The 24671-nt window shown below is 39.9% G+C and overlaps 2 protein-coding genes across 4 annotated transcripts in view; one reads left to right on the top strand and one right to left on the bottom strand.

Moving 5' to 3' along the window:
• CEP76 (centrosomal protein 76) overlaps positions 1-16818 on the bottom strand; it is a 26788-nt gene extending 9970 nt beyond the window's left edge. For both annotated transcript variants that reach the window (XM_037727866.1, XM_037727867.1), the window contains exons 1-8: positions 16561-16818; positions 15327-15482; positions 14215-14290; positions 13051-13275; positions 10830-11015; positions 9146-9243; positions 5843-5971; positions 1423-1611 (exon numbers count right to left, since the gene is read on the bottom strand). In XM_037727866.1, the coding sequence (XP_037583794.1) occupies positions 1423-1611; positions 5843-5971; positions 9146-9243; positions 10830-11015; positions 13051-13275; positions 14215-14290; positions 15327-15482; positions 16561-16623 (1122 nt within the window). In that variant the 5' untranslated portion in view covers positions 16624-16818. The remainder of the gene's footprint in view (positions 1-1422; positions 1612-5842; positions 5972-9145; positions 9244-10829; positions 11016-13050; positions 13276-14214; positions 14291-15326; positions 15483-16560) is intronic.
• Positions 16819-16927: 109 nt separating this feature from the next.
• Positions 16928-24671, top strand: part of PSMG2 (proteasome assembly chaperone 2) — a 22572-nt gene continuing 14828 nt past the window's right edge. For both annotated transcript variants that reach the window (XM_037727868.1, XM_017498463.1), the window contains exons 1-2: positions 16928-17223; positions 20509-20680. In XM_037727868.1, the coding sequence (XP_037583796.1) occupies positions 17167-17223; positions 20509-20680 (229 nt within the window). In that variant the 5' untranslated portion in view covers positions 16928-17166. The remainder of the gene's footprint in view (positions 17224-20508; positions 20681-24671) is intronic.

Raw genomic sequence — 24671 nt, 5'->3', positions numbered from 1 at the left:
CCATGTTGGTCAGGCTGGTCTTGAACTCTCGACCTCAGGTGATCCACCCACCTTGGCCTCCCAAAGTGCTGGAATTACAGGCGTGAGCCACCGTGTCCAGCCTCAAGATTTTTTTCTACATTCATTTTGTACTGTCATTTTCTCTTTTTAAAAAATATATTATCTGAGCAAACTTTAACACTTCAATGGTACCAGAAAGCCATGGTCTGGTCCTGGTGCTATCTCTAATTCATTCTATAACTTCATTTCTCACACTTTCCCCACCTCACAGAAATCACAAAAAGTTAAATAAAAAACTACATGAGAAAATAAAGACGCTGAGTTTTCTCTTTGGGTATTGATATTTAAATGTTATGAAAAATAGTGAGAACAAAGTTCTGACTTGGTCAAGCTGACAGCACAGCTGTCTCACAGTATCCAAAGTATCTAGGACCCTTGTGAAACAAAATCCATGGATACTCAAGGCCCTTATATAAGATGGCATAGTATTTTTTTTCTTTTTTTTAGATGGAGTCTCACTCTGTCCCCAGGCTGGAGGTGCAATGGCACAATCTCAGCTCACTGCAACCTCCGCCTCCCGGGTCCAAGCAATTCTCCTGCCTCAGCCTCCTGAGTCATTGGGATTACAGGGGCTCGCCACCATGCTCATTTTTTTGTATTTTAGTAGAGATGGGATTTCACCATGTTGCCCAGGCTGGACCTGAACTCCTGACCTCAGGTGATCCACCTCCCTCTGCCTCCCAAAGTGCTGAGATTACAGGTATAAGCCACCAAGTCCAGCCAAAATGGTATAGTATTTTATATATAACCTAAGCTCATCCTCCTATATACTTTAAATCACCTCTAAATTACTTAAAACACTCAATACAGGCTGGGCACGGTGGCTCAAGCCTGTAATCCCAGCACTTTAGGAGGCTGAGATGGGTGGATCACGAGGTCAGGAGTTCAAAACCAGCCTGGCCAAGATGGTGAAACCACATCTCCACCAAAAATACAAACAGTAGCTGGGCGTGGTAGCAGGCACCTGTAATCCCAGCTACTTGGGAGGCTGAGGCAGAGAATTTCTTGAACCCTGGTGGCAGAGGTTGCAGTGAGACGAGATCATGCCACTACACTCTAGCCTGGACAACAAAGTGAGACTCTATCTCAAAAAAAAAAAAAAAAAAAAAAAAAATACAATGTAAATGCTACATAGTTTTATATTTCATTGTTTTTTATTTGTATATTTTTTATTGTTATTTTTTACTTTCATTTTTATAAATATTTTTGATCTTCAGTTGGTTGAATCCACAGATACAGAACCCGTAGTTACAGAGGGCTCACTATATGTACATTTTCCTAAGGCATTCTTTTACAAATGTATTATAAATTTAGAGTAACTATGATATACTGCTATTTAATTCTATTATGTGTGTATAATACCTTGTTTCTACAGAGAAAGGCCAGCAGAGTGCACCACTGCTCCTGTTTACCTCCTCCTCCAATAACAGGGGCTCGTTCATAACCAAGGACGTTAACAAATCTTGCTGCTTGCCTTGGAGTATCAAGAAGTCGTCCAGCTCGAAGTGGTTTAACATAGGAACAGACTGGTCTATTTATCCCATTTTCATCCTAGGGAAAAGGGAAAAAACATCCGTAATGACATATTAATCATCCCCAATAATAATATTTTTTTCAAATACATTAATGCAGGATAAAATAATTCAGCATACCATTGAGTGCTTACCTTGTATCCAGTATTAGGCTGCAAAGTGCTGTGTATATAATTTCCCTTTAATCATCATAACATCTCTATTATTTTCATTTTACAGATAAAGAAAACTGAGGAGCTACAGCTATTATGCAACAGAGACACATTTAAGCCCTGAGCTGTTTGACTCCAAAGGCTGTGGCAATAAGAAGTCCTCTAAGAAATGGGTGGGCAGGTATGTAGGGGAGGGAGAGGTGCTCTAAGCTGAAGTATTCTTTCATACTGCCATATAGAATTTAACAATATATAGATTGGCTGATATAACAGAAATGATCTAGCTTGATTCTAGTTTGTTTCCATTAGGGCCTCAAATTTAGAGATCCACAGGAAACAATAATTTATTAACCAAGTCAACTCAAAGCAAAATTTCAAAAAACACTCTAGAAAAAGCCCACAATCTCTTTACCTTCATGATTACTGATAAGGTAATGTGAAAGGCCCACTTACTATTCAAGATTTGGAGATGACCTACCCTCTACTCTGATAGGGCTCCTCAGTACATAAGATCTAACTTAGCCAACATAAACATCATCAGTTTGAATTATCAGAACCACTGATGTCTTTCTCCACAACCAAAACATCTTTTTCCAATATAATCCCATACTTTAGCAAGGAAAAAAAAAATCTCATCTATTTACATTTGATCATAGTGAAAAAGATGATGATTTTTTTTTTCAAAACCAAGTTTTGCTCTTGTTGCCCAGGCTGGAGTGCAATGACTTGCTCTCAGCTTATCGCAACCTCTGCCTCCCAGGTTCAAGCAATTCTCCTGCCTCAGCCTCCCGAGTAGCTGGGATTAGTCATGCACCATGATGCTCAGCTAATTTTGTATTTTCAGTAGAGGCAGGGGTTTCTCCATGTTGGTCAGGCTGGTCTCGAACTCCCGACCTCAGGTGATCCGCCCACCTCGGCCTCCCAAAATGCTGGGATTACAGGCGTGAGCCACCACACCCGGCAAGATCATGAATTTTTATGTTGCAAAGCAAATTGGCTCTAGATTCCACTCATACCTATAGTTCTCAACTCTAGAAAGCAGCAATTTTTTTTTTTTTTTTTTTTTTTTTTTTTGAGATGGTGACTTGCTCTATCACCAGGGTGGAGTACAGTGGCGTAATCTCAGCTCACTGCAACCTCCGCCCCTCAGGTTCAAGCAATTCTTGTGCCTCAGCCTCCTGAGTAGCTGGGATTAGAGGTGCGAGCCACCAGACCTGGCTAATTTTTGTAAAGATGGGGTTTTGCTGTGTTGACCAGGCTGTACTCAAACTCCTGACCTCAAGTGATCCACCTACCTCAACCTCCCAAAGTGCTGGGATTACAGGTGTGAGCCACCATGCCTGGCGTAGAAGGCACCAATTTTTCAAAACAGAGGATTATTATTTGAATTTAAGGGGGATGTAGAGAACTATGTTTTTCTTTTACATTAATTTAGCATTATTAATAATCTAGTGTTGTATGAGAATACTAAGTCCTGAAATCACAAACTAAATATTAAAAGGATATCCTCAATTCTCAAGTGATTTACAACATTTTCTTAAGACCTAGTAGCCTTAAAGTTCAATTTCTGTAACTTAAAGTTTCTTGCACTAAAAAATTCAAAAGGCGTCATTCAGTGAATTACTATTATACTATAGCAAAACCAGCTAACAAAGGATAAAAATAATAATGAATTATTAAGTATTATGGCCACAGTGAATCTAGACCTTTGGTTAGGATTGAGGTAATAAACTTAGTTCCTGTGTGGGTCTGTTACTCCTATACTTACAAATTCACTAATAGGCAAGAAAAGATGAGCACATCAAAACTGTATACATTTGCCTAAATCAATCATCAATAGCAGCATTTTAGAATGTAAGATGTATCATTGTTTCATTACAGCAATATTCTAATATTATTCTAAATATAACCCCACAAGTTACTTAAGTGTTTTGGAAATTTAGTATTTCAACCTCTGAACAGGCACTGTCCAATAAGAAAATCACTAACCATTATGAGCTATTTAAATTTTAATTAAAATTAAATAAAATTTAAAATTCAATTTTTTTTAGTCATAATAGCCACATTTTGAATGCTCAGTACATGGCTTGTGGCTACCATACTGGTTAGCATAGACACAGAACATTTCCATCGTTGCAAAAAGTTCTTTACTTTTAGTGCTGCCACTAACTTATTTCTTTTTGGGCCTGCATACATTGGAAATTTTTTCAGACCATGTATATTAATGTTTTGGTTTATAACTATTGCTTTTATAATTAGATTGACTACTTTAAACTATCATTCTTTAATTTCATAACTAGTCAAATATAGGAAGCAGCAGCAAGAAACAGTTCTGGGTAATCTAAAATCAGCATTTTATTTACTGTATGTATATGGAAAAAAGTGGCACAAACCAAAAAGCCACCAGTTGAAACTGCAATTTAATATAGACTTTGCCATGACTGAGTTGCTGTTTGGCCTTGGAAGACTCTTCACTTCTCAAACCTTCATACTGTTTACAAAAAGCCAATGCCTGGCCACCTGATAATCTTATATGGTTACTATGAGAGTAAATTACCTTCTACGGTTTAAATCTCACAATGAATTCTGAGAAAGAGGAACTTGTTTAAGTAATATTTCCTAAAAGAAAATCTCGCTTCTTTGACTTCCTTAATGCATCTCAACTTCTTCCTCCTTTTTGATCCTACCATTTCTCTGATTTACTACCTCACTCCATCCTGAGTCCTCTCTGGTCCCTGACTCCATGTGTGGCAATGAATAAATGCCTGACTATATAGAGAGCAGGGAGCTGTTGGTGGGTTAGTGGGTGGGTGGGGGTTGGGGGTTGGGGTGTGTGTGTGTGCGCTTATGTATATATATAAATATGTATATTTGTTGTTGTTTTGAAACAGAGTTTCACTCTGTCACCTAGGTCGGAGTGCAATGGCGTGATCTTGGCTCACTGCAACCTCCACCTCCCCAGTTAAGCAATTCTCCTGCCTCACCTTCCTGAGTAGCTTGGATTACAAGTGCCTGCCACCAAGCCTGGCTAATTTTTGTATTTTTAATAGAGACAGGGTTTCACCATGTTGGCCAACTGGTCTCGAACTCCTGACCTCAGGTGATCCACCTGCCTCAGTCTCCCCAAGTGATGGGATTATAGGCGTGAGCCACTGCACCCGGCCAGAAAGCCAGTTACATTTTGACTGGTTTCTCCTTGCCCTTGTCCTGATAATGTTGCTACCTTGCCAACCAGTCAGTCAATATATAAATAAAGCTATTGGAAAGTCAGAAGCCATTTCTGTTATTCCCACCTCTAGCCAATCTCTTATTCCCAAGCTCCCCAACTGGAAACTAAACCACTTTTAGCCTATTCCAAAATCTAGGCAAAGTAGGGTAAAGCTAGATGAAAATACAGGATCCGAGAGACTTAAAATAATACTACACTATACTTATATGAAAGCATCTATATGAGGCTGAATATATACAAAATATTTGAACTGTTCCTTAGAAGCAACAAAAATATGTGAACCTGATCATATATTTTATGTTGGTCTGTTGAAGAGAGAAAATGGGTTTAGGACTCAGGAAAAATGGAGGCAGAAGATACATAGTTGAAATACTTCAGTTAAACATTACTGGTCACTGGCTTAGAGATCTTGGTTATACAGAATTTTTTTTAAAATCCTAACAAAAATATACATATGTCCAGAGTCCCCATTCTGCACACAAGACCTGGATTTGCATATAAACTGCAAAGTGCCCAAATGGTTATTTAGCATTAAGCATCACGCAAATACTCATTCCACATTAAACAAAATGGATTTTCATCTACTTTAAATCAAATATATTCAGAAAGAGTTTAAAACACAATAATTGATTCAACCTGAGAAAGCTGATTTTTAAAAACCCACAATAATTGAAATTGAAAGTAAAATAAGATTGATTTCGCCACTCACCTATGCAGTGGGAGAGAATATTACAAAATCAGCATTTTATTTTACAAATATACTTTAATTTTTTGGAATACATTTTACAAATAAATATTAAATGAAATTTACATACATAACAGTAAATCTCAAATACAGGCATAAAACTATTCTAATATAATTTACATACCTGTGCAAAAATCTTCACCAGTCGTGAATTGTGTGAGGGTCGAATCTGCAAATATTCTCTCCACCACTGCTTAGCATATACAAGAAATAATCGCTCTTTCTCTGCAGTTTTCTGACGTTCCAAAGCAAGCTTGAAATTAAAAAAAAAAAAATTTCAATTTTTATTAATTATCCTTAATTACTACAAAATATGTAACAAATCTACTTCTCTATATAATTACCACAACCCTAATCTGAGCCATCATCATCTATAAGAGCCTCCTGACTTCCTTGTTTCTATACTTACCCCTAGTACAATCCAATCTCCGTACAATAGTCGTAAGTCACTTTTCTTAACTCCCAGGACAGAAATTTTTTAAATAATAAATCATACACGCTAGGCGTGGTGGCCCATGCCTGTAATCCCAGCACTTTGGGAGGCCAAGGCAGATGGATCATTTGAGGTCAGGAGTTCGAGACCAGCCTGGCCAACATGGTGAAACCCCATCTCAACTAAAATAGAAAAACTAGCTGGGCATAGTAGTACATGCCTATAATCCCAACTACTTGGGAGGCTGAGGCAAGAGAATCGCTTGAAGCTGGGAGGCAGAGGTTGCAGTGAGCTGAGATTGTGCCACTGCACTCCACCCTGGGTGATGGAGTAAAACTCTGTCTCAAAAAAAAAAAAAAATCGTACTGTCATTCTCTTGTTTAAAACACTTCACTCTCCATCACATTGCAAACTACCTGCCCTGGCCTACGAACTCTGGCCAGACTATCTCATTTTCTCCTCTCTCCCCAACCCACTACAGTTTAGCCACACAGGGCTTTTGTTCCTGCATAGGGGTTTTTGTTCCAGGATGTTCCCAGTGCTGAAAGCTCAGCCCCAATCTCTGCATGGCTGGCTACTTCCTGCCGTTTAGACCTTTCCCTAACCTAGTTACTCAACCTAGAATCAGCTACCCAATAACCACTCTATCATATCACCTGTAATAATTCTGCATAAACACCTTCTACTATCTGATTATTTTGTTTGCTGACTTATTGTTTCTCCTGCACCAGAATCTAAACTCCTTGAGAGCAAGCTATCTAGCTGTCTGCTGCCCTGTATACAGATATATCTCCAGTGTCTGGAACAAAGTCTAGCACATTTTAACACCTGTTTAGGATCCATACATATTTCTGACTTTAATTTCTTTTAAGAGACAGGTTCTTGCTCTGTCACCTAGTCTGGAGTGCAGTTACGTGATCATGGCTCAATGCAGCCTCAAATTCCTGGGCTCAAGTGATCCTCCCGCCTTAGCCTCCCCAGTAGCTGGGACCACAGGGATGCACCACCATGCCCAGTTAATTTTTAAAATTTCTTTGTAGAGATGAAGTCTCGCTATGTTGCCCACGCTGGTCTTGAACTCCTGGCCTGAAGTGGTCTTCTTTCCTTGGCCTCTCAAAGTGCTGGGATTACAGACAGAAGCCACCATGTCTGGCTAAAATTTTTAATAACAGTGCAACTTTAAAGAGAAAATTAGAAGCAATTTATCAGAAATAGAATAAACTTATCTTTTAGTCACTAGAAATTATAAATATGACAGTGGAAATATGAAAAAATATATATAAAATAGTGTTAAGTTTAAAAAGTAGAACCTGGCTGGGCACAGTGGTCCATGTCTGTAACCCCAATGTTTTGTGAGGCTGAGACAGGAGGCTTGCTTGAGGCCAGGTATTTGAGGTTTCAGTGAGCTATAATCACACCACTTCACTCAAGCCTGGGAGTCAGAGTGAGATGCTGTCTCTAAAAAAGTATAATTTAATTTTTTAAAAAAGCCAACTTACTACCCCAAAAAAGTAGAGCCCAAACATCTACTTTATATGTCACATAAATACAATATGATTAAAACTCACGTATACACATATGTAAACGTGTATTTACACCTTTTATTTAACAGACAGGTTGGAGTACAATCGTACAATCACGGCTCACTGTAACCTCGAATTCCTGGGTCAAGCAATCCTCCCATTTCAGCTTCCCAAGCAGCTGGGACTACAGGCATGTACCACCAATGCTCGACTGATTTTTAAAAATTTTTGTAGAGACAGGGTCTCATTATGTTGTCCAAGCTGATCCTGAACTGCTTGGTCTCAAAAGTGATCCTTCCACCTTGGCCTCCCATAGGGCTGGGTATTTATTTGAGTAACATCAAGGTTGGTTCCCACTATGTGTTTTCAGGTATATATATATCACCCATGACACATCTCAGATGCTAGAGATTAGAAGGAGATCAGAGTTTACAAAAGGAAGGAAAAAGAAGTTTAAAGAAAATAGGGCAGGACACTGCCTGAGGGAGAAGCACTAGCTTCTAACCACGGGTCTGTAAAAGGAACAATATGATAGGCAGGGTAGAGTAAAGGGTGGTATATGTAATCAAGAAGAACCATTCCATAGGTGCCATCCCAGCAAGTCAGCAGATAATCAGAACCTCCAAACTAAAGATTGGCAAGAACTAAACAGGGATAACAAATCCAATGTGAAGGAATGAAAAAACTTGCCAATCTTACAAGACCCATGAAGAAAGTAATTTCGTCAGAGACCTGACAGTGGAATGAGGGGGAAAAAAAAGCCTCTCCAAACACACTCTAGAAGTGGCAAGTTGGGCCAGGCGAGGTGGTTCACACCTGTAATCTCGGCACTTTGGGAGGCTGAGGCAGGTGGATCACCTGAAGTCGGGAGTTCGAGACCAGCCTGACCAACATGGAGAAATCTCATCACTACTAAAAATACAAAATTAGCCAGGCATGGTGGTGCATGCCTGTAATCCCAGCCACTTGGGAGGCTGAGGCAGGAGAATAGCTTGAACCCAGGAGGCGGCGGTTGCGGTGAGCTGAGATCACGCCGCTGCACTCCAGCCTGGGCCACAAAAGCAAAACTCCATCTCAAAAGAAAAATAAAAGTGGCAAGCACTTCTACCCTGAGAGGACCAAGCAGAAAAGACATAAGCAGCAAGCTTTCAACAATAAACATCTATGAAAAAACGTTAAAATCCCAACCCACTGAGGTTGCACTTTATTCCTTTATCCTCTTCAGCTTTATCATGTAATTATCATGTTGTCTCAATAAATTTTCATCGTCTTTCCGAAACTAGACTACAGATTCTCCCAGGAAAACAAACTTGTCTTTATTTTCTTTCTCATCCTTTCCGTAAAACTTTGAGTGCTAATCTAGAAAGTAATAAATAATTTTCTAAAGATAAGAGTGCTTTCTAGGATCAACAGGTAAATACACTTCTATGAAAACAAACACACAATAAAAGAGAAACTCGTTATTATTTACCTGTGTGTTCACTACTTCTTGAGATAACGTTTGATTGAGTGGTGGATACATTTCAAGTTTTATATTTAAAATTCCCACCGAAACTTTTGATTCTGTGCCTATAAACATAAATATTTAGAACTTCAGAGATTTCAATACTATATATATTTAGCCAACCAAAGTCTAACCAAAATAATTTAGGCACTTGGTGTTTTATCACTTACATGAAATAAAGATAACAATCGACATTACCTTTAATATTCATATTAAAAATGAACCAAATCAAAAAAATTTTTTAAAGAAAGATTAAAAATTAATCTTTTTAATTTTTTTAAAATTTTTAATTTTTTAATTATAAGGAGATTAACTATTTTCTTAGCTTTCTAATACGTTTTTTCTTCTTTAAGTAGAGATGGGGTCTCCCTACGTTGCTCAGGCTGGTCTTGAACTCTTGGACTCAAGTGATATTCCCACCTCAGCTTTCCAAAGTGCTTGCTGGGATTACAGGAATGAGCCACTACGCCCGGCCTTTCTAACACGTTTTAAGAAACTTTTCTGACCTAAAGGATTTCAGATTCCTATCTTCATTAAATGTAAAATGTCAACCAGACTTACAGTAAATTCAAAGTCCAAAGTCAAAGCAACTGTTAACACCTCATTCTGTCTCCACACACACAAAAAATTAGAAAGCATTTATATTGCCACTTATAGTAACTCCCATTTTTCACTCCCCATTATCAAATCACAGGCTGAGTAGAAATTTTCAAAACATGCCTGTATTTAAATTAGAAAACAAATATACATCACATCAGAACTATTTAATGTTTCCTTAAAATATGCTTGTTTCCAGGTCACTGCTATACTATCATGTTAGGCTATTTTTGAAGATAAGTAATTGGGTATTGTTTTTGAAAATAAATTTCCTACATAAAGAACACTTTTTCTATAATTTTTATTTAAAGAAAAATACATTCTTGGTATGACTTATTAAAATCTAAATTACTAAGGCAATGCTGTCCAGTAACAAAGTTTAACTCTGTGACTAAGTTTCAAAACCAAAGCAATTCCATTATATGTTATAGATAAAACAAAAACATGTTAGAAAGGCTGGGCGTAGTGGCTCATTCCTGTTTTTTTCATATTATTAGCAAATATGTGTTATATAGCAGGCAGTGTGCAAGATTCCAAGAAGACTATGGCAATTAAGATAGGCACCATCTCTGCCCTCAAGGAGTACTTGATACTGACACTGAGCAAATTATTACCTCTTCTAGGTCTCACTCACCCACTGTAAAAGGTTGAGAGAACACCTACTCCATATTTTGCAAAAATCACTGGTACTAAAGCGGATGTATTCCAGGGTGTGCTGGCTGGACACACCTAAGTTTGTATGTGTGTCAAGAATATTAATTTTCTTTATAGCCCATATTTAATCAAATGAACTTGAAAAAAATTAAAACCCTCAAAATTCCTATATTCATTTTCCAGAAAAAACATTTCTCCTAAGGCAAGGTTAGATTGTGAAGTGCTACACTGTCTTTAAGACATTTCTCAAGACTAGGATGCTGGAGTCCAATTGTAACTCTAATGAAATTCTATTTTACAGGTCTCCCTCTTGGATTAAAAGCATTTTAAGGACAGAAAATATATTGCCAAACAAACTGTGGCTATAAAAAGGTTAACAATGATATAGTAATCATCATACCTACACCCATAAGTTCCACAGTCAGACTGGTCACTCCATTTTCTGAACCCAAAACTGATCGCCATTCCAGAAAATAGGATGCTACTAAAGTTGTCTCACCAAATATGTCTGTTTTGATCAGCACCATATGAATTGGATCACTTATTGATAGCATTGTTGTTGAATCAGCCATTCTAGTTCCATCACCTAACAATATAATCCAAATAAAATTATACTACACTACATATTCAGTTAGGACAATATAAAAGAATACTTTTATTAAAGAGTATACGAAATAACAAGCTTATATAAAACCAAATAGAACAATTTGGTAATGTTTCAGAAAGCATGGAAAAAACTGGAAATAAAAGCACAGTCCAATTTCTATCACTAATTTTTGAGAAGACTGGCAAATTATGATGAGTTATCTAGTACCAATGCTTTCTGATCCACAAGACAAATCTGTTCTTTAAAAGTACTTAACTAAAATATATGCCACTACAAAAAGAACCTTCAACTATGTCAACATTAATCCCCAAACTATCTCCAGAAATCCCCTTAACCTCCAGAAATTATCACTGTATAACTGACATACAACTGAAAAATAAAGCATATTGAATCTAGCAATTTATCCTATTAAATGCCTTATTAGAGTAACATCTTCCAAAGAGAAAAAATAAATAAATTTTAGTAATGTTTCACTCATCGTTAAATCTAAAATTCTGAAGGCATATTCCAAAACTTTGCTTAGCTTACATATATAAAGATTTCTATATTGACAACTAAAATGTACAAAACCCCCTTACTGAAAGAACCATAGTGTAAAACAATTACAGGAATCAAGAAGCGTAAAATTTAGTTATGAGAATTATATGCCTTATTGGTGAAATAAGAGAAAAAAAGAGGGGGAGAAAAAACCAAAATGAGAGTTATACATTCACATTTAAATTTTGACTTATTTTTTTGTTTGTTTAAGAGACAAGGTCTTGTTCCTGTCACCCAGGCTGGTGTGCTGTGTGCAATCGTAGCTCACTGCAGCCTTGAACACCTGGCTCAAGTGATCCTCCCACCTCAGCCTCCCAAGCGGCTGGGACTACAGGCACACGTCACTGCACCAGGCTATTTTTTATTTTTATTTATTTATTTACTTGAGACGGAGTCTCACTCTGTTGCCCAGGCTGGAGTGCAATGGTATGATCTCAGCTCACTGCAACCTGTGCCTTCTGGGTTCAAGCAATTCTGCCTCAGACTCCTAAGTATCTGGGATTACAGGTGCCCACCACCACGCCTGGCTAGTTTTTATATTTCTAGCAGAGACAGGGTTTCATGATGTTGGCCAGGCTGGTCTTGAACTCCTGATACACCTGCCTCGGCCTCCCAAAGTGCTGGGATTACAGGCATGAGCCACCATACCCAGCCTATTTTTCATTTTTTGTAGAGACAGTGTCTTACTTTGCCCAGACTGGTTTTGAACTCCTGGCTTCAAATGATCCTCTCTCCTAGGCCTCCAAAAGTGTTGGGATTTCAGCTGCGAGTCACCATGCCCAGCCTAAACTTTGACTTTAAAAAAAAAAAAAAAGTCTTGCTGTCACCCAGGCTGGAGTGCAGTGCATGCTCTTAGCTCACAGCAACCTCCGCCTCCTGGGTTCAAGTGATTCTCCTGCCTCAGCCTCCCAAATAGCTGGGACTACGGGTGCACACCATCACACACGGCTAATTTTTTTTGTATTTTTAGTAGAGATAGAGTTTCACTGTATTAGCCAGGATGGTCTCACTCTCCTAACCTCCTAACCTCATGATCCGCTTGCCTCAGCCTCCCAAAACGCTGGAATTACAGGCGTGAACCACCGCGCCTGGCCAAATTGGACTTTTAAAAGTTATATAACATCATCAATCTGGTTATGTTTTATAAATGACAAAGATCATGGCTCATTTTCCACTCTGTTATTCCAGCACCTGCCAAGCATAACACTATGAACATAATAGGTATTTAAGTGTTTATTACTGAAGAATCAAAAATTAAAACAACCAAAAAATAATCTCCAGGAAAAATGAACAGCAAACAGAATATCGCAAGAAGGTGGATAGAAGTGGTTTAAATTAAAAAGAGCAGCGGGATACAAAAGACTAGAGATTCCTTCATTATAAACCTCTCCTTACAGAATAAGTCATTAGTGTTGTTTCACAATAAAAGGTAACAAAGATTTACTCAATTAAGTGACAATTTATTACTATTTCTTACCCAAGCTTTCTCTGTGTACTTCAAGCAAAAAGCCATCATGAAAATCTGGTTCACAGGCACATGGAACAGGTTTAGAACGAAAACGTTGGTTTCGATAATGTAAACATAAAGTAAATGTTGAACAAACTTGTCCAGGTAAAGGTTCAGGTTCTTGCAGATGTTCCAAGAAAGCTTTTCCACCCAAAACCTGAAGGTAAAGATACCTCCGTGTTGGATCAATATTAGCTGTAAAGTGTAGCAATATACATGAGGAAACTGCCAAATAACTAAAAAGAATGTGATCAAGACATTAGGAAATAAAAACTTGACAGATATAAACCCAAAACCAAAGACTAAAAAAAAAGCAAAAGAGTAACAAATTTATTACTGTATATAATGGAATCAATTGCACCCTGGGGAAAAGATACACATGTGATATTCTTTTCTCTTTTTTTTTTTTGAGATGGGGCTCTGTCACCAGGCTGGAGTGCACTGGCACGATCTTGGCTCATTGCAACCTCGGCCTCCCGGGTTCAAGTGATTCTCCTACCTCAGCCTCCCAAGTAGCTGGGACTACAGGTGTGTGCCACCAAGGCCAGCTAATTTTTGTATTTTTAGTAGGGACGGGGTTTCACCATGTTGGCCAGGATGATCTCAATCTCTTGACCTTGTGATGTGCCCACCTCAGCCTCCCAAAGTGCTGGGTTTACAGGTGTGAGCCACCATGCCCAGCCTATAATATGATATTCTTTTCAGAGTTTGAATCCAGATTACTTTCTCCCAGCTGGAAAGGCATCAGAACCAACGTGTAGTATACCTTTGCTTTTTAGCTGCTTATCCAACATTCCTTCGCTTTCACAAACTTGTATAATAATCAATTCAGCAAGTGTATTTGCCAGATAATTATATTACCATTTAAAAGCAAGGCTATACAGTTTTTATAAAACATATTATTAAAACACAAGAAGCTGGTGATTCTGTTTTTGCTTCTACTATACCACACATTAACTCTTCTGACATACCTCATGTAAAACAGAATCTATGTTTTTGGCTAACTAACAATAAAATTTTAAGTATTTTATTTTGGGGGGAAAAAATGGAAATATCTTCTATCAAACACCAAACACAACAGAACATCAATATTTACTATTAATCACAACTAAATGAATGTTAAAATATACATACTTTTTTTTAATGTTGATTGTCTATCAAAACAAATAGGTTGTTTTGGAGAAGAAGGGAGTTCTTGCTCAACACTGTCCTACAAAGGCAGGAAAAAATACCAAATTAGAAAAAAATTATAGGTTAAGAAAATGTCAATAAACATGACTAAGCACTGAACCAAAAGACAACAGGATAAGGCCCTCTCAAAGAATCCCTTATTTTCCTAGCCTAATTAAAATAATGAAAATAAAAACCTACATAAAAGATGATATAACTGGTTCCTCCTGAAATCAAATGCTAAGGAATTAAACTGTCTTCAACTAACACTACCCACATAAAGCTAAAAACAAATCCTTAATGTCTTTAACAAGGTTAAACTTTCTGTAAACCTTATATAACAGCTGACTTATAATTCCACCATGAGCTGATTTTTAAAAAGTGTCATCACACAGTGGAAGCTGTTATTAAGTCAATTTTTATAACAAATGGGTTCATAAACTTCAAAAACCAAAAAAAGGTACTGAATTAAAATACTTATTCCCTATTGTATTATGAAGTCCATCCAATTTTCACATTATATTACCCAGGTATTGAGGTCACAGTTTTCATTATTGCCTCATTTTCAAAAGAAGGCCTACTTACTAATTGTGCACTGAGACTATCATCCCATTATTGACCTATTTGTATGAAAAGATTTGAAGACTATTCTGCAGTTAATTATTTTCTTAAAGAAATTTATAATATAATCATAGAGAATATAATCCCAAAAGAGTGCTTACTTTAAAAATAAGCTTAATCTAAAAAAATTACAGATCATGGTAAAAAAGAACTTTGTTATGGTAAACTAATTTGACTAAGGTATGTATATTCGAAATTTACAGACCTAGAAAATAAGAGAAAATTCTGTCACCGTAGAGAGAGGAATATGATATGTAACACAATTTCATTGATACACAAAACTATTTGGTATACTCAAGGACAGAGTAGCCTATACTTGAAACAGGACACTACCAAACAGAATGACTTTAAAGTGGCTTTACTAAAAGGAAAGGCCCCACATGGGAACGGTATGAACAGGGTTATGCATTAGTGTATACTTATACTCTCACTTATTTCCCTAAAAGATTACTCACAGTAACAAAATTAAGTTCTTTCATCACATCATCAATAATTCCTCGACGTCTAAGGGCTTTGATCAAATCTTCTGTTGATAAATGTTGCTGATCAGGTGCCAGTTCCTCCCGTATAGTCTCAGCAAGGATTTCTCTTATTCTGCCATGGACATCCATCTATGTAGAAAACTCATATTACAATTTATAACATCACAAAGTAGTCAAATATTGCTTCTGAAGTTTTAGGCTTCTCCAGCTAACAGTAAATGTACAATTGTTACCGCAATTGAATCAGAACAAAGGTGAGCTTTTAAAGAATGAAATTTTTGAATACAAATTCTAGAAATAGTCTCCACTGGTTATCTGCCACATTTGTCACCATTTCTCCACACATAACACGCAACCAAAAGGAATCTTTTGAGAAGGAGTATAGTATAATCAAAAGAATACAGACTGGGAGTAGACAGATCAAAGTTTGATCTTATTACTCTCATGCTTTTAACTGATACTAATAAGGGAATCTTACCAGCTTTTAACTTAGATGTGTAACCTCGAGCCAACTTATTTACTCTTTATGAATCTGTTTCGTCACCGATAAGAATGGAAAAACCTAGTGCAGTGCCCTCCCGCAAAAGTGTTGTGAGGATTAGGTAAAAGACGCTAGACACCTAGCACAAAGCCTGGCACACAAGGGCACCATAAATGGTGGCTTTTATCACTTCAGCATCTTGCACTCAGTCGAGCGCTTCAGAAACTGGAGGTTCTTCTGGAGCACCTGCGTATTAACAAATACTGTCATTACAAATCCTTTAGTAATTTCTCTTCCATGAATTGCTGATTGAAGGTCCTGGTTCAACTTCACTGACATCCACGTTTCAGCCGTAAACAACAACAACAAAAAAAAAAACCCTGATATCTTACAGCAGAATATAAACCTCCAAACACAACATACATTCGATCCGACTTCCAGAAGTCGCTCGCTAAGCGCTTCATTCTCACAGCTGTCCTATAACGCCAAGAGCGCACATTCTGTCGCCCCAGACTCCTGCTAGCACCTCCTCGGCTCGTTCTCTTTCACCGAGGCTTGGACGCTCTCCTGCCTCAAACCCAAAGCTCTGCCCGCCCCGCGCGGCGCACCCCACAGTCCTCGCTAGAGTCCCGGCAAGCAGGTGCCGCTGTCTGTCCGGGGCCGCCGGGCGAGAGGGAGAGGTCCTGGCTCGGCCCGGCGGTCTCTCCCGGCGCCCGCGGCTCTCACCTTGCTCAGCTGCTGGTGGATGAGCTGCTTCAGCTCGGAGGCTTTCTCCGGAGGCAGCGACATGCTGGCAGCCGGCGTCTGCCCGCCTCAGACGCCTTAACCGCGCGGCCCCGGCCGGGCCAGGGAACGTTAGGAGCGACTGGAGCACAAAGCGCCGCAGCCGTTCGCCTCACGCAGCTCCCGGGGGACGCGACGCTGCGTCAGGCCGGGAGCTGACCTGGAACAGAAGCCCCGGCGGCGGCGGCGCCAACTGTTTTCAAACAGCGGCGGATAAACGGGGCTCGGGGCTGGCCCGCGCGCTGCCTGATCGTTTCCGCCCACCAGTCCACCTCCCCGCAGGGCCCACACCCCAAGACCTCAACGCACCCCATCGCCTGCCTTGCCAGGATATCCGAAAGCACTGTTCGCCCCTTTCGAGGGTCCCCGACGGCCTCTTTCCGCCCTCTGAACCGGCAGGTAGCTGGACGGGCCCTCAGGGCCCGGCACAGGGACTCGAAGGACCCGCCCGCGCCCCGGTGGGCTCCAGGGACTCCGGCTTCCGCCTTCTTGCTGTCCTGGTTCTTTCCAGGGCCTCGCTCAGCCCCTGCTGCCCACCCCACTGCGACCATGTTTGTTCCCTGCGGGGAGTCGGCCCCCGACCTTGCCGGCTTCACCCTCCTGATGGTGAGTCTCCGCTTGCGCTCGGGGCTGCTGCCTCGCAAGGCCCCTGCGGTGTCGCCACCCGGACCGGGGGGTTTGGTGGGGCCTTGGGAGAAACAGGACACTTGTTTCTATTTTAGGTTCTCCGCCGAAGAAAACAGGAAGGTTATAGCCGGAGGCAAACGTCCAAATAGAGCCTTTGTCGGCTCTTGCAAACGTAATCAAGTCTACAATTTGTAGTCTCTGTTGCCTCTAAAACGTGATGTGTCCGTACATTCTAGATACACTGTACTTAGGTTATGCAGGCCATCCTTCAGTTTTATCCTAGGAAGTCTTTCTGCGTCTCGTTTTAGAATCAGTCTTAAGCTAGCATGTTAAGGTTAATCGGAGAACTACTGATGGGGTAATAAACGTAACTCTTGCTGGTAGTTAGCACAGTTTTATCGCCCTTCATATTCATTTGTTATTTTAATAAAGTCTATTAGGTGCGAGTATTAGAATAAGACTAGCTGCGTGCCCTCAAGGAATTTATAATGTAGTTGGAAACACATGTGATCAGTAAGAGCAATAAATGCTAGGATAGACATTTGAAAACGATATAGAAAGGCCCTGAGATAATTGGGAGGGGAGGGACAGAGAGCTTGTTAAGAAAGGCTCATAGAGAAAGCGGTATGTAGAAGATGGAGGGGCTGTGGGTTGGGAGTAGGGGAAAGTAGGCATTTCAGAAAGATGGATGTACAAAACAATCACGTAAGCATGGGGAACTTGGAGACTACAAAGAATTTGGAATAACACATTGAAAGAGAATGAGCTGTAGGCCCTGTGAACCCAGAAGGCACCATTGGAAAATGCACTGTTTGGAGTGGTATAAGGCTGGAGAGAGCTGGAACTGTCATTGTTACTCACTGCATATAAAACACACAGGCCGGGTGCAGTGGCTCACAACTGTAATCCCAGCACTTTGGGAGGCCGAGGTGGGCAGATCATGAGGTCAGAAGTTTCAGACCAGCCTGGCCAGCATGGTGAAACCCCGTCCTACTAAAAAAATATATAGATATAGATACACACACACACTCACTCACTCACTCACTCACTTAGCCGGGCATGGTGGGGCACGCCTGTAATCTCAGCTACTTGGGAGGCTGAAGCAGAAGAATTCCTTGAACAGGGAGGCGGAGATTGCAGTGAGCCGAGATCCCACCACTGCACTCCAGCTTGGGCGACAGAGCAATGCCCCATCTTAAAAAAAAANAAAAAAAAAAAGGAGGGAGTGGCCGTGTCAAAAGTAGTCCAGAGATGTGTAAGGTGAGGAAAGTGTCTGTTTAGATTTAGCGACATGTAGGTTAATGGTGGTCACCTGGGCAAACAGTTACCAGTGAAGTGGCAAAGAGGGAAACCATATTGGAGTGCGTTGAATGAATGGTAGAAATAAGTAAGATTTTGTTTGTATAATATATGTTCAGTCATTAATTCAAAGACAAGCATGATGGCTTAAGCCTGTAATCCCAGCACTTTGGAAGGAGTTCAAGAGCAGCCTTGGCAACATAGTAATACCTCATCTCTACAAAAAAAAAAAAATTAGCCAGTTGTGGTGGCATGCATCTCTATCTCAGCTACTCAGGAAGCTGAGGCGGGAGGATCACTTGAGCCCAGGAGGCAGAGGTTGCAGTGATCTGAAATTATGCCACTGCACTCCAGCCTGGGTGACAGAGTGAGACCCTGTCTCAAAATAAAATTATTTTGAATAAGAGATAAAGTTTCTGCTTATGTTATTGTGGACAACTTGGAGAATTTTTGCTATGTAGAGACAGAAGAAATGAGGTTGCAGCTAGAGGGCTATGTGGGGTCAAGGGAGAGTCTTTTAGAATGAAATATATTAGAGCATGTTTACGTGCTGATGAGAATAATACAATAATTAGGAAAAGAAAGTGCAGAATAGTTTAACTCAAGTAACAAAATTGTTGAGAAGGGAATTACAGGCGGTAACTAGGCAATTGGTAGGTGACAACAATGAGAAGTGGGAGAACACTCAGAGGAAACACCCTGAAGAACAAAAAACAAAAGGAATTGTTGGAAGAATGCAAAGGAGGAACTACATTAAAAGGATACTTTGGAGATAGTCTCAATAAAAATTAGTCATATACTAGATCTAATTGGTAAGGGAATGGGAAGAAGTTTAGGTAGAGTGAATAATATTGCTCTTTTCTAAAATGCAAAATATGGGGACAAGTTAGGGCAAAAGTTTATAGTTTTGGACATGTAGAATGTGAATTGCCTATGACCTAATCATGTGGAGACATCCATTAGGTTGTGGAGCTCCTACGTCTTCTGCGATGTAGGTAGGGATTTGGCAGCTTCGTTATTTTAAGTCATGGGAAAAAGAGAGAGTGCGTGTGTGTTTAGTGTGAAAAAGTCACTTCAACCTTTGAGAATGGGTAAAGAGACACTAATAAAGCAAATGGTAAGAAGACCCAAGAGTGCTTCTGTTCATACCTCATAACCTTTATACTTGCTTTCCCACTGCCTGGAATGTTCTTTCCCAGATCTCTGTGTGTCTCTATCCTTTACCTTTTTCAGGTCTCTAGTCATTTGTCACCTGGGGTGAGTCTTTCCTCAATCATTATTCTTAAAATTGCAATCAACCGTGTACACACATCCTTAAACTCACTTTATTTTTCTCTGTAGCCCTTACCACTGTATATTTTACTGTTTGCTTATCACCAGTAAATCACTCTCTCACTCAAATGGAAGTTCCATGAGGGCATGAACTTTGGTTGGTTTATTTTACTGCATTCTCATTGCCTAGAGCAACAATTGACATATAGTAGGCGTCCAATAAGTATTTGTTAAATCAATAGTCTCGAAGGTGGAGGAGGCCCCAGCAGTTGTAGTTAATGAAAATCAATATCTAGCTTTGATGCTGTGATGCTTTCAGTACTAGTACTATGACTATTGTCTTCCGTCTAAACTTTTTAAAGTGCTGCTGGCCTATAATCCCAGCCCTTTGGGAGGCCAAGGCGGGTGCATCACTTGAGGTCAGGAGTTCAAGACCAGCCTGGTCAACATGGTGAAGCCCTGTCTCTACGAAAAATACAAAGATTAGGTGGGTGTGGTGGTGCACACCTGTAATCACAGCTGCTCAGGAGGCTGAGGCAGGAGAATTGCTTGAACCCAGGAGGCGGAGGTTGCAGTGAGCTGAGATCATGTCACTGCACTCCAGCCTGGGAGACAGAGGGAGACTCCGCTCAAAAAATAAAATAAGTGCTGCTAATTTTGGTGACTTACTGAACATACCTTTTATAATTTCAGCCAGCAGTATCTGTTGGAAATGTTGGCCAGCTTGCAATGGATCTGATTATTTCTACATTGAATATGTCTAAGATTGGTTACTTCTATACCGATTGTCTTGTGCCAATGGTTGGAAACAATCCATATGCGACTGCAGAAGGAAATTCAACAGAACTTAGTATAAATGCTGAAGGTATGTAAGACTTCACCTTGTATTGTTCTGCTGTAAGGTAGAATTGTTTTAAATTAGAAACAGACTTTATTGATAACTGTTTTGTAGCAGATGTTTACTTAGTGCTAACTTTGTGTAGAATTCACAGCCCAGTCACATTGTTCTGTTCTTTTACATCCTTTTTTTAGTTCTTAGCCTTTTCTGAATGACAACTCTTATGAAGGTTGAGAGTAAGATCATACTTGTATCTTTTTTTTTTGTCTTTTTTTCCTTTGTATTTTCTATTCATGCTTGTATCTTTTATAGAATTTAAAATTTCCTTTGTTTCCCAATATGGATTTTTTCCTTCTATCCTCAGTTTTATTTTCTGTTGATGGTATGTATAACCATCACTAATACTATGGAAAGATGAAAAGAAGATTGTACTGGGCTCAGGCCTGTAGGTTTAATATATACTGCATCAACTAAGCCTTATCCTCATAGTCATCTTCTTCCATTGTAGGATCCATAATAATAGGGTATAGATAAGGCTCAAAGAGATTGATTTGCCGGATGCCACTAGTAGGTGTAGGCTTTTCCCATGCTGTAAATCTTCGTAATTCCTCATTGGACTATCAGGCTTGATTAATCATGGAACACTGGTTTCAATGCAGCATAGCACCAGGTGAGTAAGAGAAGAGCTCCTGTTGATCATGAAGCATGGATGCACCATGAAGCATGGATGCACCCAGTTACTGCCTTTGATGGCTAACTGTTCTGGTGATCTTTCAGTCTTCTGTTTACCAGTTTAAGGTCAAAGCCAGAGGTGATAGAAGAGCAGGAAAGGCCTTTGGTGAATTGAAAGACAAATGAAAAAGCATTTTGGTTTTTGTGTCTTATTAACCATATCATTATTCTTAGCTTGCAATAATGAAATGTACATTTAAAGAATCACCTTACTATTGAACTTCTTTATAGGACAGATGGCTTTGTTAACACAAGACTAAAGTTTAGTTACTGCCTCAGAGGATAAAGGACTATAAATGGTTAAAACCAGAATTCAGGACCGGGTACATTGGTGCACATCTATAATCCCAACACTTTGAAAGGCTGAGGTAGGAGGAACACTTGAGCCCAGGAGTTTGAGACCAGCCTGGGCAACAAAATGAGACCCCATTTCTGCAAAAAAAAAAATAAAAATTAGCCAGGCATGATGGCATGTACCTGTAGTCCCAACTTTTCAGGAGGCTGAGTTGGGAGGACTGTCTGACCCTGGGAGGTTGTAGCTACAGTGAGCCATGATCATGCCACTGCACTCCAGCCTGGGTGACAAAGTGAGCCCCTATCTTAAAAAACTGGCCAGGTGCGGTGGCTCATGCCTATAATCCCATCACTTTGGGAGGCTGAGGTGGGTGGATCACAAGGTCAGGAGATCGAGACCATCCTGGCTAACATGGTGAAAACCTGTCTCTACTGAAAATACAAAAAATTAGCCAGACATGGTGGCATGCACCTGTAGTCCCAGCTACTCATGAGGCTGAGGCAGAAGAATTGCTTGAACCCAAGAGGCAGAGGTTGCAGTGTGCCAAGATTGCACCACTGCACTCCAGCCTAGGCAACAGCGAGAGTCCGTCTCAAACAAACAAACAAAACCCTAGAATGTGTTTACTTTCCACTAGTGATAGCAGCTATCTTGTATTGAGTATTACTGTGAGCTGAATGGCATGTGCATTTACATTTAGTAATTCATTTAATCCTTACAACTATTTTGTAAGGTAGTTTTATCTATAAGAAACCATGGCACTTAACCAAGTTAAGTAAGTTGTTCAAGGTTATGTGATTAATAATTGGTATAACTGAGATTCTAACCAAGACAGTCTGGCCTAAGACCTACCTTCTGGCATACCTCCCTATTAATGCACCTTCACTCAAGTAGAAGACCCATGGCTTTCCTTTCACATAAACTGGCAGCAAGTCAATTGTATGGGTATCATCCTTTTTTTTTGAGATGGAGTCTTGCTCTGTCGCCCAGGCTGAATGCAATGGCACGATTTCAGCTCACTGCAACCTCCTTCTCCCGAGTTCAAGTGATTCTCCCTGCCTCAGCCTCCCAAGTAGCTGGGATGACAGGTGCCTGCCACCAAGCTTGGCTAATTTTTTTAGTTTCAGTAGAGACAGGCTTTCGCCATGTTGGCCAGGCTGGTCTTGAAGTCCTAACCTCAGGTGATCTGCCTGCTTCGGCCTCCCAAAGTGCTGGGGCTATAGGCATGAGCCACCGTACCCAGCCATGGATATCATTCTTTAATCTACTTTATTTTTTTTTCAGATGAGATATTGTGAAATAAATTACAGACATCCTAACATTCCACTCCTTAATATATAAATATGTGGCTGAGTGTGGTACCTCACACCTGTAATCCCAGCACTTTGGGAGGCCAAGGCGGTCAGATCATGAGGTCAGGAGATTGAGACCATCCTGGCCAACATGGTGAAACCCCAACTCTACTAAAAATACAAAAATTAGCTGGACATGGTGGCCACGTGACTGTAATCCCAGCTACTTGGGAGGCTGAGACAGGAGAATCACTTGAACCAAGGAGTTGGAGGTTGCAGTGAGCCAAGATCACACCACTGTACTCCAGCCTGGGTGACAGAGTGAGACTTGTCTCAAAAAAAAAAAAAAAATACATATATGTGTATGTATATATATGCTTCTCTTGAAAGACAGAACATTTCCTTACATAGCTAAAATGACATTATTACTGTAACAAATTTATTTATTAATATCTCCCTATATCTTACCCATATTCGAATTGGCCCAGTTTACCCCAAATTATTGTCTAATTTGTCCAAACCAAGACCTATAGTATGAGGAGACTTCAGAAAGTTTGTGGAAAAATGAACAAAATGATAAAAACAAAAAATATAAACTTCATTTCTCAACGTCAGCTTCGTCAAGTTCCAGATACTTTTGTAAGCAATGACAGCAGCCATTTAGTCCATCCCTAAAGAACTGGGCATCCTGGGAATTAAACCATGTCAGTGCAGTCTTTTTTACATTATTAACTGAAGAAAAATGGGTACCCATTGCAGATTTTTTAAGATTAGGAAACAGAAGTCAGAAGCACAAAATGGATACCTAATGATTTCCCATTGAAACTTTGACGAAATTGCCCTCATTTAATGGGAGGAATGAGCAGCGGCATTGTTGTAACGGACAAGGACTCTCTAGTGAATCTCCTAGTTGCTTTTCTGAGAAAGCTTTGGTTGACTTTCTCAAAACGCTCTCATAGTAAGCAGATGTTATTCTTTGGCCCTCCAGAAAGTCAACAAGTAGAATATCCGAAGCATCCCAAAAAACTGTTACCATGACCTTTACTCTTGCCTGGTCCACTTTTGTTTGGCTGGACCACTTCTGCCTTGGTAGCCATTGCTTTGATTGTGCTTTTTCTTCAGGATTATACTGCTAAAGACATGTTTCATCAGTTACAGTTTCTTAAATGTTTCAGGATCTTTCTGTCACTTGTTTAAAATTTCCATTAAAAGCTGTGTCGGTAGCTGACTGGACACAAGGGTTTTGGACCCATCCAGTGGAAAGTTTGTTCAGCTTTAATATTTCAGTGAGAATTATGTAAGCTGAACCAATTGAGATGTCGTTTCTGCTGTCAGTCATCAGTCCTCTTCAATTAGGGCACAAATAGGATGAATTTTTCCTCACAGATTGATGTAGATGGTCTGCTGTTGTGGGCTTCGTCTTTAACATCATCTCATCTTTTCGTAAAATGAGTTACCCATTTGTAAACTGCTGATTTCTTTGGGGCATTGTCCCCATAAACTTTTTTTTTTTTTGAGACAGAGTGTTGCTCTTGTTGTCCCAGCTGGAGTGCAATAGCACGACCTTAGCTCACTGCAACCTCTGCCTTCCAGGTTGAAGCAATTCTCCTGCCTCAGCCTCCCAAGTAGGTGGGATTATAGGCACCTGCCACCACACCTGGCTAATTTTTGTATTTTTAGCAGAGATGGGGTTTCTTTT

This window comes from Cebus imitator, unplaced genomic scaffold (genome assembly GCF_001604975.1).
Source record: "Cebus imitator isolate Cc_AM_T3 unplaced genomic scaffold, Cebus_imitator-1.0 Scaffold242, whole genome shotgun sequence".
In the NCBI taxonomy this organism is placed as follows: Eukaryota; Metazoa; Chordata; class Mammalia; order Primates; family Cebidae; genus Cebus; species Cebus imitator.
Note: the sequence above shows the minus strand (reverse complement) of the source record. Positions and strands in the feature narration are given on the sequence as shown.